At 36.9% G+C, this 13,258-nt stretch overlaps 2 protein-coding genes across 2 annotated transcripts in view; both read left to right on the plus strand.

Annotated features, from left to right (window-relative positions):
- Positions 1-13,258, plus strand: part of LOC104435472 (LEAF RUST 10 DISEASE-RESISTANCE LOCUS RECEPTOR-LIKE PROTEIN KINASE-like 1.1) — a 92,031-nt gene that overhangs the window by 16,903 nt on the left and 61,870 nt on the right. The gene's annotated exons all lie outside the window — the stretch shown is intronic.
- LOC104435473 (LEAF RUST 10 DISEASE-RESISTANCE LOCUS RECEPTOR-LIKE PROTEIN KINASE-like 2.1) lies at positions 6,824-9,120 on the plus strand. The gene is made up of 2 exons (XM_039307903.1): positions 6,824-7,700; positions 7,844-9,120. Exons 1-2 carry the CDS (start codon positions 6,920-6,922, stop codon positions 8,947-8,949), a joined length of 1,887 nt encoding a protein of 628 aa, XP_039163837.1. The 5' UTR covers positions 6,824-6,919; the 3' UTR covers positions 8,950-9,120.

Below are 13,258 nucleotides of genomic sequence, written 5' to 3' on the forward strand. Positions count from 1 at the left end.
AGAGACTTACCAAATGGATATAGGAGCCCCTTAAAGGCTAATCAGCCTCTCATATGACTGAGCAATTCCTATTGCAACTCATGAACCTTTTATACAATCATTTGCTTTCTTTCCCTGCCCTTTATAATTATTCGTTTCATTTCACGACTTGTGTTTCCTTGCCTTTTTATGGAATCAATTGTGGTTAGACCCAATTTTATTTTATTTTTGTTCTTTTGTTCCTTGTCTTGCTTATTTGCTTAAATATGTGAGGGTCACCCTGTAATTGCTTGGAAAGAAATAGAGTCGTCAAAAAGTCTTTCAGTAAGGGGCAAGATAGGATGGAAGTTTCCCGATCGAAGGTTTTACTTTTTCATCAGCCTATCATCATCAAGAGGGAAGTGACAGATGGCATTACGATTACCAACGACGGACCCAAAACTTAAAAATCTTCAGTTGGGTGTCCCTACCTTTATGTAATCAGAGTCTCTTCAAGTCTTCCGTGTCCTCTTTTCCAAGTCAACTAACGTGTCTATGGAATTGCCAATCAGAGTCTCTTCAAGTCTTCCGTGTCCTCTTTATGTAATCAGAGTCTCTTCAAGTCTTCAGTTGGGTGTCCCTACCTTTATCATTGTGCAGGAATTGCCAATAAGAAGGCCTTCTTCAAGTTCAAAGCTGCTGCATTGTAGAGCATCAATGGAAAACGGAAAATCTTCCTCTCTCGTTTGAAGCCTGGAAACCCCGTGTAAAGTGTCAGGATGGTCATGCGCAAGTGCTACTTAACATTGGGTTGCACATCTTGCTCAAAGCGAGGGCCATGATGCCCTCATTCGATGTTCCCAATGTTATATTGAGGTGAGGCAAAGGCAAGGATGTCGTGGCCCTCACTTGTGGCTGGCTTCAAACAACTAGCGGGGAAATAAGAAAAAAAGAGAAAACCAAGAAAAAGAAAGTAAAGGAAAGGAAAAAAAATAACAAATTTTAAAAAATTTAGAAAATTACAAAAATCATTCACATTTATGTCAACTATGTCACATAAAACAGTTGACATTGACTAGACCATCATTTTAGCCATTTTTCCACCGTAATTGACCGTATGGACTTTATTAAAAAAAAATCGTTGTAAGGTTGAAGACTAAATTAATGAAATTGAAAATTTTAAGTTTGAATTAGCCATATACAAGGAAATTTTGACAGTTATCCGCCAACAAAATTGACGAACGTGCCAAAGTCAATCATTTCAAGACACAAGGCGGACACTCTCAAGATTGAGCTGTGGAGGTTAAATCAGCACCCTTTCTTATTGATGTGTTAAGTGGAACCAAAGGCTAAAAGTATCTATCATGTACTTGGTATGTCACGGCACCTAAAGTTTTCTTTTAGGTGTGACTTAATTCGCACATTACGTTGCACTTGCTGTGGCTACATTTTAAATCTTGTTTTCTTTGCTTTTGTCTGTTGCTCTCTTTTTTTTTTAGGTCAGTATATGTTGTTCTATTTAAGACGTTAACTATTTTCCCAATGAAAGCTCTTAGTATGCACTGGTTGGTCAGACGAAATAAGAATATTGCCTGATAATGTTCATCATATGAGGAAAAGAATCTAAACTTTGAGCAAGTATGGAAATTTAAAAGCTTGACGAATGACTGAAATGTAAACAAGAAGCATCCCAGTCAAATTGAGCTTCCACGTCAGGAATTTATGAATTGAATAAACAAGTCCTGCTGTAGCATTTACATGTCATTGTTCTCCTTCCATACAGGCTTGTCAGTTCTCAATCTATCCATTTTTATCGAAGTCCACCATGACTTCTACAAAGTTTGACTAGTAGCTTTAAGCTCTAGTTTTTCTTCATCTTGGTTTCACCAGCATTGTCTACTTGCGTGCAAAACAAACAGTGGAGGCCTATCTATAAGTAAAAGGCTAAGTGCTACACAGTGACTCAAGTCCTATGAGAGCCACCTCTAAGGTCTTATACTATTGGTATACATTGGTCAAGGACTAACAACAACTTCGTGGAAGCCATCTATATAACCTTGTACTATTAATATGTGTTGATCAAGGGCTAAGTGCTATGGTGATGCGATTCTCGTGAGAGCTACTTCGAGGGTTTTGTACTACTTAAGAGTTAAGTGTTACGTGATAATGTAAACTTCATTGAAGCCACCTTTAGGGATTTGAGATGTGGTATCGTACGAGTTTAGACAATGGAATGGACAATTGACACGTTTTTTTTTTAATAGATATTAATCAATAGACTTGACCATTGATATATGTATTTTAATTATAGATTTAACTGAGTATTTTTTATTTATATAAAGTTTGTTGAAATGAAACAACTCATATATGATTTTATATATATATCGGTTACTTGATCTATTTAGCATTAAGATAGGGTTGCCCATCCCTTTCTTGCCCAATCTTTTCAAGCTCCTCAGTTAGCGGTGATGGTACAAGAAGGCTTTTGATAAAGACCGTGTCCTTTCAGTGAAAGGATGACCAAGTTATATCCTTATCATTGTAGAATTCGAGATGTAACATCTTTTGATCTTTTGATATTAGAGCAGCATCCCTCTAGTAGTAAGTGTATGATTCCAAACAAACCATGCGAAAACTGGTAGGTTTGTAAAAGCCCAATTCCACGAGGGCAAGGAATAGTCGACGAGGCTAGGGGGTCTAGACAATGAGCAGTTACTAGTAGGTTTCTAGGATGGCGAAAATGGCATAAATGAACCAAACTATACATTGAACAAGAGGAGAGCGAAACTAAAATTAACTCATGAAGGTGCCTTCAAACATAATGACAAGCAAGTCCCGGTTAGAGTAATATTAAGATGAGTGATTTCTTATGACAATGTCTACCCAAAGTACAAAAACGTCAGGCGTGCCAAAGCAGACGATACCTTATCTGAATTAATATAAGGATGTCACACAATTATGAACATACGCACGCCACAGCCTCCACAAGCATCGAGAACAAAGAAAGGGGCACGACCAGATAAAAGGATGTGATGAACAAACTGGGACAATTGAGCTTAAAAATTGACCCTCAGACCATCGATTTTTGAGCAGCTCCTCGCCAATGAATATCATTAAACGAAGATGTATAAACACCGAGCAAACACAATAAAAAAGAAATTGTTTAGATATAGTCCCGTGGAGATAAAATGCGGTAGAAAACATGGACAAAAGGTTGTGATCATGTGTGACATATCATTATACATTCAAAACAGGTCAGGATCCAGGACTAATCCATACAGACTCAGTCTGGTTATTTTGTTGAACATATGGTGCGCGGTTATATGGTGGGCGGTTTAGTTGCTAAGTCTATATGAGTTTAGGGTAACGGTTCATTTCATTCCATTCCATTACAATAAGCGCTAATATAAATCATCACCTCAGCCTCGATCATATCAGATTTTAGATTGACACTGTATGAAGTCTTAGTTACTGTTTTCATTCTAAAACTATGACCTATAGGAACAATTATTGAACTCGCCTTCATGAAGGTTAATTTCTATCTCCCAACAGTGAGAAAATCATAGCAAGGACTTTTCCAGAAATTTTACCACTGAGGATCGGAAGTTAAATTGAAGATATAAACGCGAGATAACTTCCACGAATTTCCTGGCCGTGGAACAGGGAGAAGCAGAGCAGGAAAGGCGCAAATCCGGAATGCCCAGAAACGACAGGCGACGAAGGCTAATAACGTCAGGAGAGTAGTTGTGAAGAAATTCTCAGCGGTAGCAGGCAGCGAGAAGAGGGACGGGCTTTTCCCTTCTTTTACTTAATTGGGCCAACAAAATGAATTTCACACTAGGCAGTCGGCATTATCATGAGTTTCAATTAGACTTTTTCTCGTGGGTTCCCTCGCAGACTGCAAACTTTTCGGGCAAATTGATAGCTGTGGATGGGCCTCGACTGAGAATATTGGGTAGAATACCTTGCCAAGGTTTCAGAGGCTTGGAACTAATAAGTGGAGATACGGACAGCACTAAATCATAATTTTTATACGACATTCATTTAAATATTATAATTTATTTCCGATCACTTGAGTGACATAACTTTTTAAAAAATAATTTTGATCGATTACTTGAATGCTAAAACTTTTAAAAAATATTCATCTAAGTATTGGAAATTTGACGTAGAACGTTTTCGCAATTAAGTTCTAAAAAATTCACCATAACTTTCGATTGATCACTAGAGTGCTAAAACTTTTAAAAAAATGTTCACCCAAGTGTCGGAAATCTGATGTGGCATAGCACGTGATGAACGTTTTAAAAAATTTTAAACATTCAAGTAATTGATAAAAAAAAAAAAAGTTATATGACACTTAAGTGATCGAAAAAAAATTATAGCAATTAAGTGAGTAATATATATATAAATTATAACACTCAAGTGATCCAAAAAAAAATAATTATAATACTCAAATGAGCCCGTTATATAGTACCTTTTTTCCATCTTCTTATCCGCTTTCCACTTGTTATGTATTTATTTATTTTTTATTGATTTATTTTTGTTATTATCTGGCTAATTTTTACTTTTGTACTTTTTACAAGAATGAATATTTGAGTTGTCGACTAAAATTTACGTGTCAACAAAACCTTGTCCTGCTGCATCTTTGAAGAAAATTCTCCAACAGAAACGCCTAATTGTCAAAGACCTACTGATTTTTTTTTCTTAAACTTATTTTTCTAAATTTGCTTATTTGGTTTAATCTTAATAAGCAAACAGGGGATAAAAGTTTCTGTTTTTTTTTTTTTTTACCCATCAATCCTCTTGTAAAGGATCCAACTTGAGGAGATGCATGAAAAAAGGACTCAACTCTTGGAATGACTTGTCAATGGGGGCAAGATTTGTGCAAGTTCACTAAGTATACACATTTCGCCAACCTATCATCATCAAAGAGGCAAAGTGATGGACGGCATTGCTCCCTTGAATGTCCCTACCTAACTCTTCTCAAAAGTCTTTTGTTCTAGTTTTCCAGTCCTCTTTCCAAGTCAACTGCCGTGTTTAAAGTCAACTACCGTGTTTAAGTAGCTGATCTTACTTGACTAGTCAAAAGAATTGTCAATAACAAGGGCTTTCGTTTCACTTTCATATGAGGAATCAAACGACTTTCCCTTCTTTTTTCTTCTTCTTCTTCATACTATTCCATTCCGTTCTTTAGCTTTGATTTCAATAATTAAAAGGAAAGAAAATTCTCATTTCCAAACTAGAACCATATTGAAATCCTGGGATGGGTCTACACTGTGCTTCCGCACAAGAGGTAATTTGCATTGCATTGCACATCTTCTTCATTGCCATCTTAGAAGATCACGTCGAGTCATCATCATATGAAGCTTGCGAACCCCGCAACTGTGGCACTGATGATTTCAACCTAAGCTATCCCTTTTATATTCCTGGAGAAGGAAGCAATTCATGCGGTTACCCTGGATTTGAGATCACTTGTGGAGAAAAAAAGGCTACGTATGGGAGCTACGTAGTTAAAAGCATCTCCTACAACGAGAGTTCCATCGAATTAGTAAGCCCAAGTGCTGAACCTAATAAGTGGAGATACGGACAGCACTAAATCATAATTTTTATACGATGTTCACTTAAATATTATAATTTGTTTCCGATCACTTAAGTGACATAACTTTTTAAAAAATAATTTTGATCAATTACTTGAATGCTAAAACTTTTAAAAAATATTCATTTAATTATTGGAAATTTGGCGTAGAACGTTTTCGCAATTAAGTTCTAAAAATTCACCATAACTTTAGATTGATCACTAGAGTGCTAAAACTTAAAAAAAAAATGTTCACCCAAGTGTCGGAAATCTGATGTGGCATAGCACGTGATGAACGTTTTTAAAAATTTTAAACATTCAAGTAATCGATAAAAAGAAGAAGTTATATGACACTTAAGTGATCGAAAAAAAAAAATTATAGCAATTAAGTAAGTGATATATATATATATATAAATTATAACACTCAGGTGATACAAAAAAAGAAAAAAAAACTTATAACGCTCAAATAAGCACATTATATAGTACATTTTTTCCATCTTCTTATCCGCTTTCCACTTGTTATGTATTTATTTATTTTTTATTGATTTATTTTTGTTATTATCTGGCTAATTTTTACTTTTGTACTTTTTACAAGAATGAATATTTGAGTTGTCGACTAAAATTTACGTGTCAACAAAACCTTGTCAAGAACCTTTCTTGCGTAGGCCAACGGCATTTGTTACTCATGCTTGTTGTACTTAGGATTTTCTTTTTTGGAATTTCTCACTAGTTGCCGTAACCGACTCCTCCTGCTGCATCTTTGAAGAAAATTCTCCAACAGAAACGCCTAATTGTCAAAGACCTACTGATTTTGTTTTTTTTCTTAAACTTATTTTTCTAAATTTGCTTATTTGGTTTAATCTTAATAAGCAAACAGGGGATAAAATTTTCTGTTTTTTTTTTTTTTTTTTTTTACCCATCAATCCTCTTGTAAAGGATCCAACTTGAGGAGATGCATGAAAAAAGGACTCAACTCTTGGAATGACTTGTCAATGGGGGCAAGATTTGTGCAAGTTCACTAAGTCTACACATTTCGCCAACCTATCATCATCAAAGAGGCAAAGTGATGGACGGCATTGCTCCCTTGAATGTCCCTACCTAACTCTTCTCAAAAGTCTTTTGTTCTAGTCTTCCAGTCCTCTTTCCAAGTCAACTGCCGTGTTTAAAGTCAACTACCGTGTTTAAGCAGCTGATCTTACTTGACTAGTCAAAAGAATTGCCAATAACAAGGGCTTTTCATTTCACTTTCATATGAGGAATCAAACAACTTTCCTTTCTTTTTTCTTCTTCTTCTTCATACTATTCCATTCCGTTCTTTAGCTTTGATTTCAATAATTAAAAGGAAAGAAAATTCTCATTTCCAAACTAGAACCATATTGAAATCCTGGGATGGGTCTACACTGTGCTTCCGCACAAGAGGTAATTTGCATTGCATTGCACATCTTCTTCATTGCCATCTTAGAAGATCACGTCGAGTCATCATCATATGAAGCTTGCGAACCCCGCAACTGTGGCATTGATGATTTCAACCTAAGCTATCCCTTTTATATTCCTGAAGAAGAAAGCAATTTATGCGGTTACCCTGGATTTGAGATCACTTGTCGAGAAAAAAGGGCTACGTATGGGAGCTACGCAGTTAAAAGTATCTCCTACAACGAGAGTTCCATCGAATTAGTAAGCCCAAGGGATACTTCCTGCTTTGCTCCTCGCCCCTCCCCCTTGCTTCCCGGTAACGTTTTCCTAGAGGACAGTTTTTCCCGTCATCCTATACTTTCATTCTTCTATAACTGCACCGACCCTTCTTTTCCCTTCAATACATCCTCTGTAAATTGTACTTCTAACGCAACATACAACGCCTCTGTTGCGTTGATTCCAAACTCGACCTTCCATCGACAAGGTGGATCCTGCCGGTCATTTGCAGAGGTACCAGTACAACTGGAGGAAAATATCTCGAATCAAACTATCAAAGATGTCGACTATAAGGAGTTGTTGCACAAAGGGTTCCAGTTAAAGTGGGACTTATCAACCAGTTGTACTGGTTGTGAAAAAAGTGGAGGCCGATGCGGACGATCACAAGACACAAACTTTCGGTGCTATTGCCCACATGGAACAATTCATCCCTCGATCTGCAACAGTGGCGGTATGAGCTTGCGGAAAAAAGGTGCTCTTGGTAAGTAGGAAATCAAATTTCTTATGAGTACTTACGAATTAAAATGCAGACATTTGGATAGTATTTAACAGAAAGTAGGACTATTAAAACCCCAGGAAAATGATTATCTCTAATTATGCTTTGTATGTCCTTTGGTTACACAGGTGCATCAATTAGTGCATTTGGTGTCGCTACTATAGTCCTAGCCTATCTTTGTCAACGCAAAATTTCCAAGCAGAAATCCATGATCATAGGGAGCAGAAAGATGAATTTTCAGGTCAATTTCGTAAATCGTGGAATTCTCGTAACAACAAGGTATTCTTACACCGACATTAAGACAATCACCAACTCATTCAAAGAAAAACTAGGCGAGGGAGGTTATGGGTGTGTGTACAAAGGGAAGCTCCCAGATGGACATCTTGTGGCTGTGAAAATCCTAAGCAAGCTAAAAGGAGATGGTGAAGACTTCATCAATGAGGTAAATAGCATGAGCAGAACTTCTCATGTCAACATTGTTAAACTACTAGGTTTCTGCTTTCACAAAACCAAAAGGGCCCTTGTCTATGAATACATGCACAATGGATCTCTGGAAAAACTCATATACGAAGAGAACTACTTCAAGCTAGGTTGCAGCCACCTCGGATGGGACACCTTGCACCAAATCTCTCTAGGCATAGCTCAAGGGCTTGAATACTTGCACAAAGGCTGCAACTCAAGAATATTACACTTCGACATAAAGCCGCACAACATTCTTCTTGATGAAAACTATTGCCCCAAGATTTCTGACTTTGGCCTTGCGAAGATATGCCATCAAGAGAAGAGCACAATCTCACTACTTGGCGCACGAGGGACTGCGGGGTTTATTGCGCCAGAAGTATTTTGCAGGAACATTGGAGGAATATCCCAAAAATCTGATGTGTATAGCTTTGGGATGACAATGCTCGAAATGGTTGGTGGAAGGAAAAATATAAAGACAGGAGCAGAGAGAACAAGTGAAATATACTTCCCGCATTGGATTCACAAGCGTCTTGAACTTCAAGAAGAGTTAGGACTGCAGAATGTCACAAGTGAAGGAGACAAAGAGAAAGCTGAGAAGATGGTAATAGTGGGCGTGTGGTGCATACAGACTAATCCTTCAATTAGGCCAACAATGAGTGAGGTGGTGGATATGCTAAGAGGCGGTGTTGACTGTTTGCGAGTTCCTCCCAAGCCCTATTTGTCTTCTCCATCAAGATCATCACCAACCACTTCAATGTCCATGGCCGTGTGAAATTTAAGACCGTGCTATAAGCACATCTAGCCTTTCAACGCAAGGAACAACTTGTGTACCAAGATACGTGAGAATACTTCCGAAAATTTTCTTGTATTTGTTGAATGTGTGATGCCAATGCTAAAGCCGATAGAAGTTATATAAAGCCACGTCATTACTTGTAGAGAGCATCTTAACACGAATTTGCATCTTATGCAGCTAAATTAACATGATGGCAAGGCCACCTAGAATTGATTATATTTTTAATTTCACAGGTTTCTGGTTTATGTTACAAACTTACTAGTTTGATAACTATTTTTCCACGATCATCTTGATTTAATAACCGAATCACAACAAATGAGCAACGTCAAGACAAAATAAACATGTGTGTTTCTTCTTGAAACAAATTATCAGCACATCAACATAATGGGAAAAGCGTCCAAAAAGTCTTAAACCTATTGTACGGCGGTCGATTCGGTCCTCTCTTTTCAATTTTGCTAATTTAATGCTAAAAATTATGGTAATTTTCCAATATAGTTCATTTGGTCAATTTTGATTAAAAATTACTGAAATTGCAGTCTAATCAAGATATCCATTGCTAACATAGATGGTTTTTTTTTTTTAATTATTTTTTTCCTTTTCTTTTCTTTCTTTATTTTTCTTGTTTCTACGTTAGTCGATGGCTATAGGTGAGGGCCATAATGCCCTCACCATATGTTCCCAACATTATATTGGGACGAGGGCAAGGGCGAGATTGTTGCGGTCATCACCTGTGGCTGGCGATCGGCAACCGGTGGGAAAATAAGGAATAAAAAAGAAAACAAGAAAAGAAAAGAAAGGGACAAAAAGAACAAATTCTGAAAATTTAATACAATCATAAGAATTGTTCATATTTGTGCTGACTGTGTCTCATAAAACAACTAACATTGATTGGACTATCATGTCAGATCACTAGCCGTTGTATGATTGGGCTTGAATTACATTCTGTCGAATCTGGATGTAAAGTCTGATAGCCATAGACTTTACAATCTGAGTCTGAGTCTGGCAGTCTTCAGACTTTGACACGGCAGTCTTCAGACTTTGACACAGAGATCTAGAAATCTTCATAATATACTTTGGACATGTGTTACGTTCAGTCTTCTGGTCGTCTTCACACTTTGACAATATCTTTTACATGTTCTATCATATGCATGGTCTATTACTTAACCATTAAACATGTTAGTAGCCTTTAATTAATTTTGTCATCTTCAAAACATCATAAGGGATTTCCCTAACAACGGCATCTAAAGTTTTCTTATAGCCGTAATCACTTCTCACATTACATTGCAATTGCGGTGACTACATTCTAAATCTTTTTCCCCCTTGCTCTTATTTGTTGCTCTATTTGAGACGTCGAATATTTTCCTGAGAAAATCTCTTGTGAGCACTGGTTTTCCGAGAGAAATAAGAATATAGCCTAATAACGTGGTGGGCACTTCAGTTGCTAAGTTTATATATGAGTAAAAGAATCTGAACTTTGACCAAGTATGGAAATCAAATGACGGACTCAAAACAGGTCGGGATCAAGGACTAATCTATACGGACTCAACTTGGGCATTTTGTCAAACAAGAAGGAATATTTGAAGATTTTTGTTAGCATAACAGTTTTTTTGCCTACTGTAAAATTAATATAGCATGTTGTGAGTTACACATTTTTTAAGAAGTGGACGCGACAATAACTTCTAATTTTTTTTTAACTAACTCAAATTAATTTTCAAATAGAGAGCGTCAGTTGTCAAAGACCCTCTGATTCTTTTTCTTGAACTTACTTTCCTAATTTTGCTTATTTGGTTTGATTTTAATGAGCATGACAGGAGATAAAAGTTTCTGGGTCTTTAATTTTTTTAATTACCCTCTTGTAAAGGATCCAACTTGAGCGTACATGTGAAAATAGGAGTCAACTCTTGGAAAAACTTGTCAATTGGGGCATGATTTGTGCAAGTTCGCTAATTGTGGGTCTACAAATTTCACTGACCTATCATCATCAAAGACATAAAGTGATGGATGACATTGCTCCCTTTAGGGTCTCTACCTAGCTCTTCTCAAAAGTCTCTTGTTCTAGTCTTCTTGTCCCCTTTCTAAGTCAACTGCCGTGTTTAAGCAGCTGCTCTCACAAGACTAGCAGAAGGAATTGCCAATAACAAGAGCCTTCTTTTCACTTGAGCATGACAGGAGATAAAATTTTCTGGGTCTTTAATTTTTTGTAAAGGATCCAACTTGAGCGTACATGTGAAAATAGGAGTCAACTCTTGGAAAAACTTGTCAATTGGGACAAGATTTGTGCAAGTTCGCTAATTGCGGGTCTATAGATTTCACCAACCTATCATCATCAAAGACGTAAGGTGATGGATGACATTGCTCCCCTGAGGGTCTCTACCTAGCTCTTCTCAAAAGTCTCTTATTCTAGTCTTCCTGTCCTCTTTCCAAGTCAACTACCGTGTTTAAGCAGCTGCTCTCACAAGACTAGTAGAAGGAATTGTCAATAACAAGGGCCTTCTTTTCACTTTCCTATGAGGAATCAAACAGCTTCTCCTTCTTTTTCTCCATCTTCTTCCTGCTGTTCCTATTTCACCGAAATCTAATCGATGACAAAACATCTTTTCTGAAAGTCGTTCTTCAACTTTTGATGAGAGGAGACGGGTTCTATAATGACTCTGGACAACAAATATTCAAGCAGATAAGGAATAACTGTAACCCTTTATTTCAAACTTCGAACCAAGTTGTCCATACAAACAGTACTAGAATTCAATCAACAAAAAGACTTGAAAATATCACAGTTTCCACAGCAATACATGTGCACGAACTGTGATAGAATTTAATTGCTGATAAAGCTCAAGAAGGTGCATAGATGTAACGCTGGAATTTAATCAACGTCATGACATCCACAACAAAGATGCACGCTAGAATTGAATTGACGATGAAATATCGGGATAAAGATATGCATCGGAATTTAATTGACGATACAAATCGGAAAACTATAACTAAGGAAAAATAAAGTGCATGAAAGTAAAGATAATAAAAGATTACATTTTAATTGTTAAGGGGGCCTCTTTCAATTGATAGAACTTGGTATTTATATACCTTTATCATAACCATCTGGGAGCAATTTCTTTGTGGTTGAATTATAGTTTTACGTTTCCAAAAATAATGGTCCCATATTCCCATATTGTCAACTCCCTTTAAAATAGCAGCCTTATCTCCAAGGAGTTGTTCTTTTCCCACATTGTTAATTGCCTTCAAAATAGTAGCCTCATTTTGCGTTTTCACATAACTATTCTTTACGATCTGCTTAATGGATTTACGCATGCCTTAGCCTTAGATGCAATCTTCTGAATTGATCATCTACATATAATATCGACCAATCTTTAATCCGTTAAATTGGCTTCCTCTACCGATAATCAAATATGCCCGGATAGTATATTCTCCACTCTTTTCCCTTTTTTCTTCATTAGTTTTGACGGTTGCATATGATATTATGGAGTCCACTTTTGTTGCTTTTGAACAATCATCACATGTCATTAATAACTAAATATCAATCACTTGTAGGTTTCAATAGTTCCATTTTGTTCTAGAGCATTGATACCAAAAAAGAAAAGAAATTTCCTATGTTCGAGACTAGAACCATATCGAAATCCCAGGATGAGTCTACATCGCACTCACACATGAGACTTAGTTTGCCGAACATTCTTCATCTTCTTCATTTCCATCTTAAAAGATCCCATTGCATTGTCGTCGGGTGAAGTGTCATACGAAGTGTGCAAACCCTGCAGTTGTGGGGTCAATCACCGTCCGGACATAAGTGTTGGAGAAAAATTTCTTGCGTGTTTTGAAGCTGACAAAACATTTCCATCAGTCTAGTCTGAAGACTTGTAGACTCTTTAGTCAAAGTCTGAAGACCGCCGGACGCTAGACTCAAGATTCAAAGTCTATCATCATTAACAGTTTCTAGACCGTCGAAGAAGACTTATCCAGAACTGAGCATTTCGTTAAGGATTTGTTTCTATCGATTGAAGAGGATTTCTCGGCTGGATATAGCATCTTAGAATCTGTTATCCGTTTTGATTTCAATTCGGGTAATTTAGATCCGTTGATTGGCGAAGCATACTTGAAAGGTTCTACTTATGAAAATCTAGATCTTGATTGTATGGGCAAGCATGATTGGTGGGCTATCGTCATATTTCTTAAATAACTCGATATCTCCCTAATTGATTCTGTCCAACGGGTAGATTGGAAGAACTCCTTTGATAAGTGCCAACGGGTTAGAAGGCATGGAGGAGTATATAAGGAAGAT

Source organism: Eucalyptus grandis, chromosome 2 (assembly GCF_016545825.1).
Source record: "Eucalyptus grandis isolate ANBG69807.140 chromosome 2, ASM1654582v1, whole genome shotgun sequence".
NCBI lineage: Eukaryota > Viridiplantae > Streptophyta > Magnoliopsida > Myrtales > Myrtaceae > Eucalyptus > Eucalyptus grandis.

What these genes read in the sequence shown, in the direction of transcription:
- LOC104435473 (XM_039307903.1), top strand. Translation starts at nt 6,920, where the DNA reads ATGGGTCTACACTGTGCTTCCGCACAAGAGGTAATTTGCATTGCATTG. An exon ending in GCGGAAAAAAGGTGCTCTTG is followed by an intron (nt 7,701 to 7,843) that starts GTAAGTAGGAAA and finishes TTGGTTACACAG; the next exon opens with GTGCATCAATTAGTGCATTT.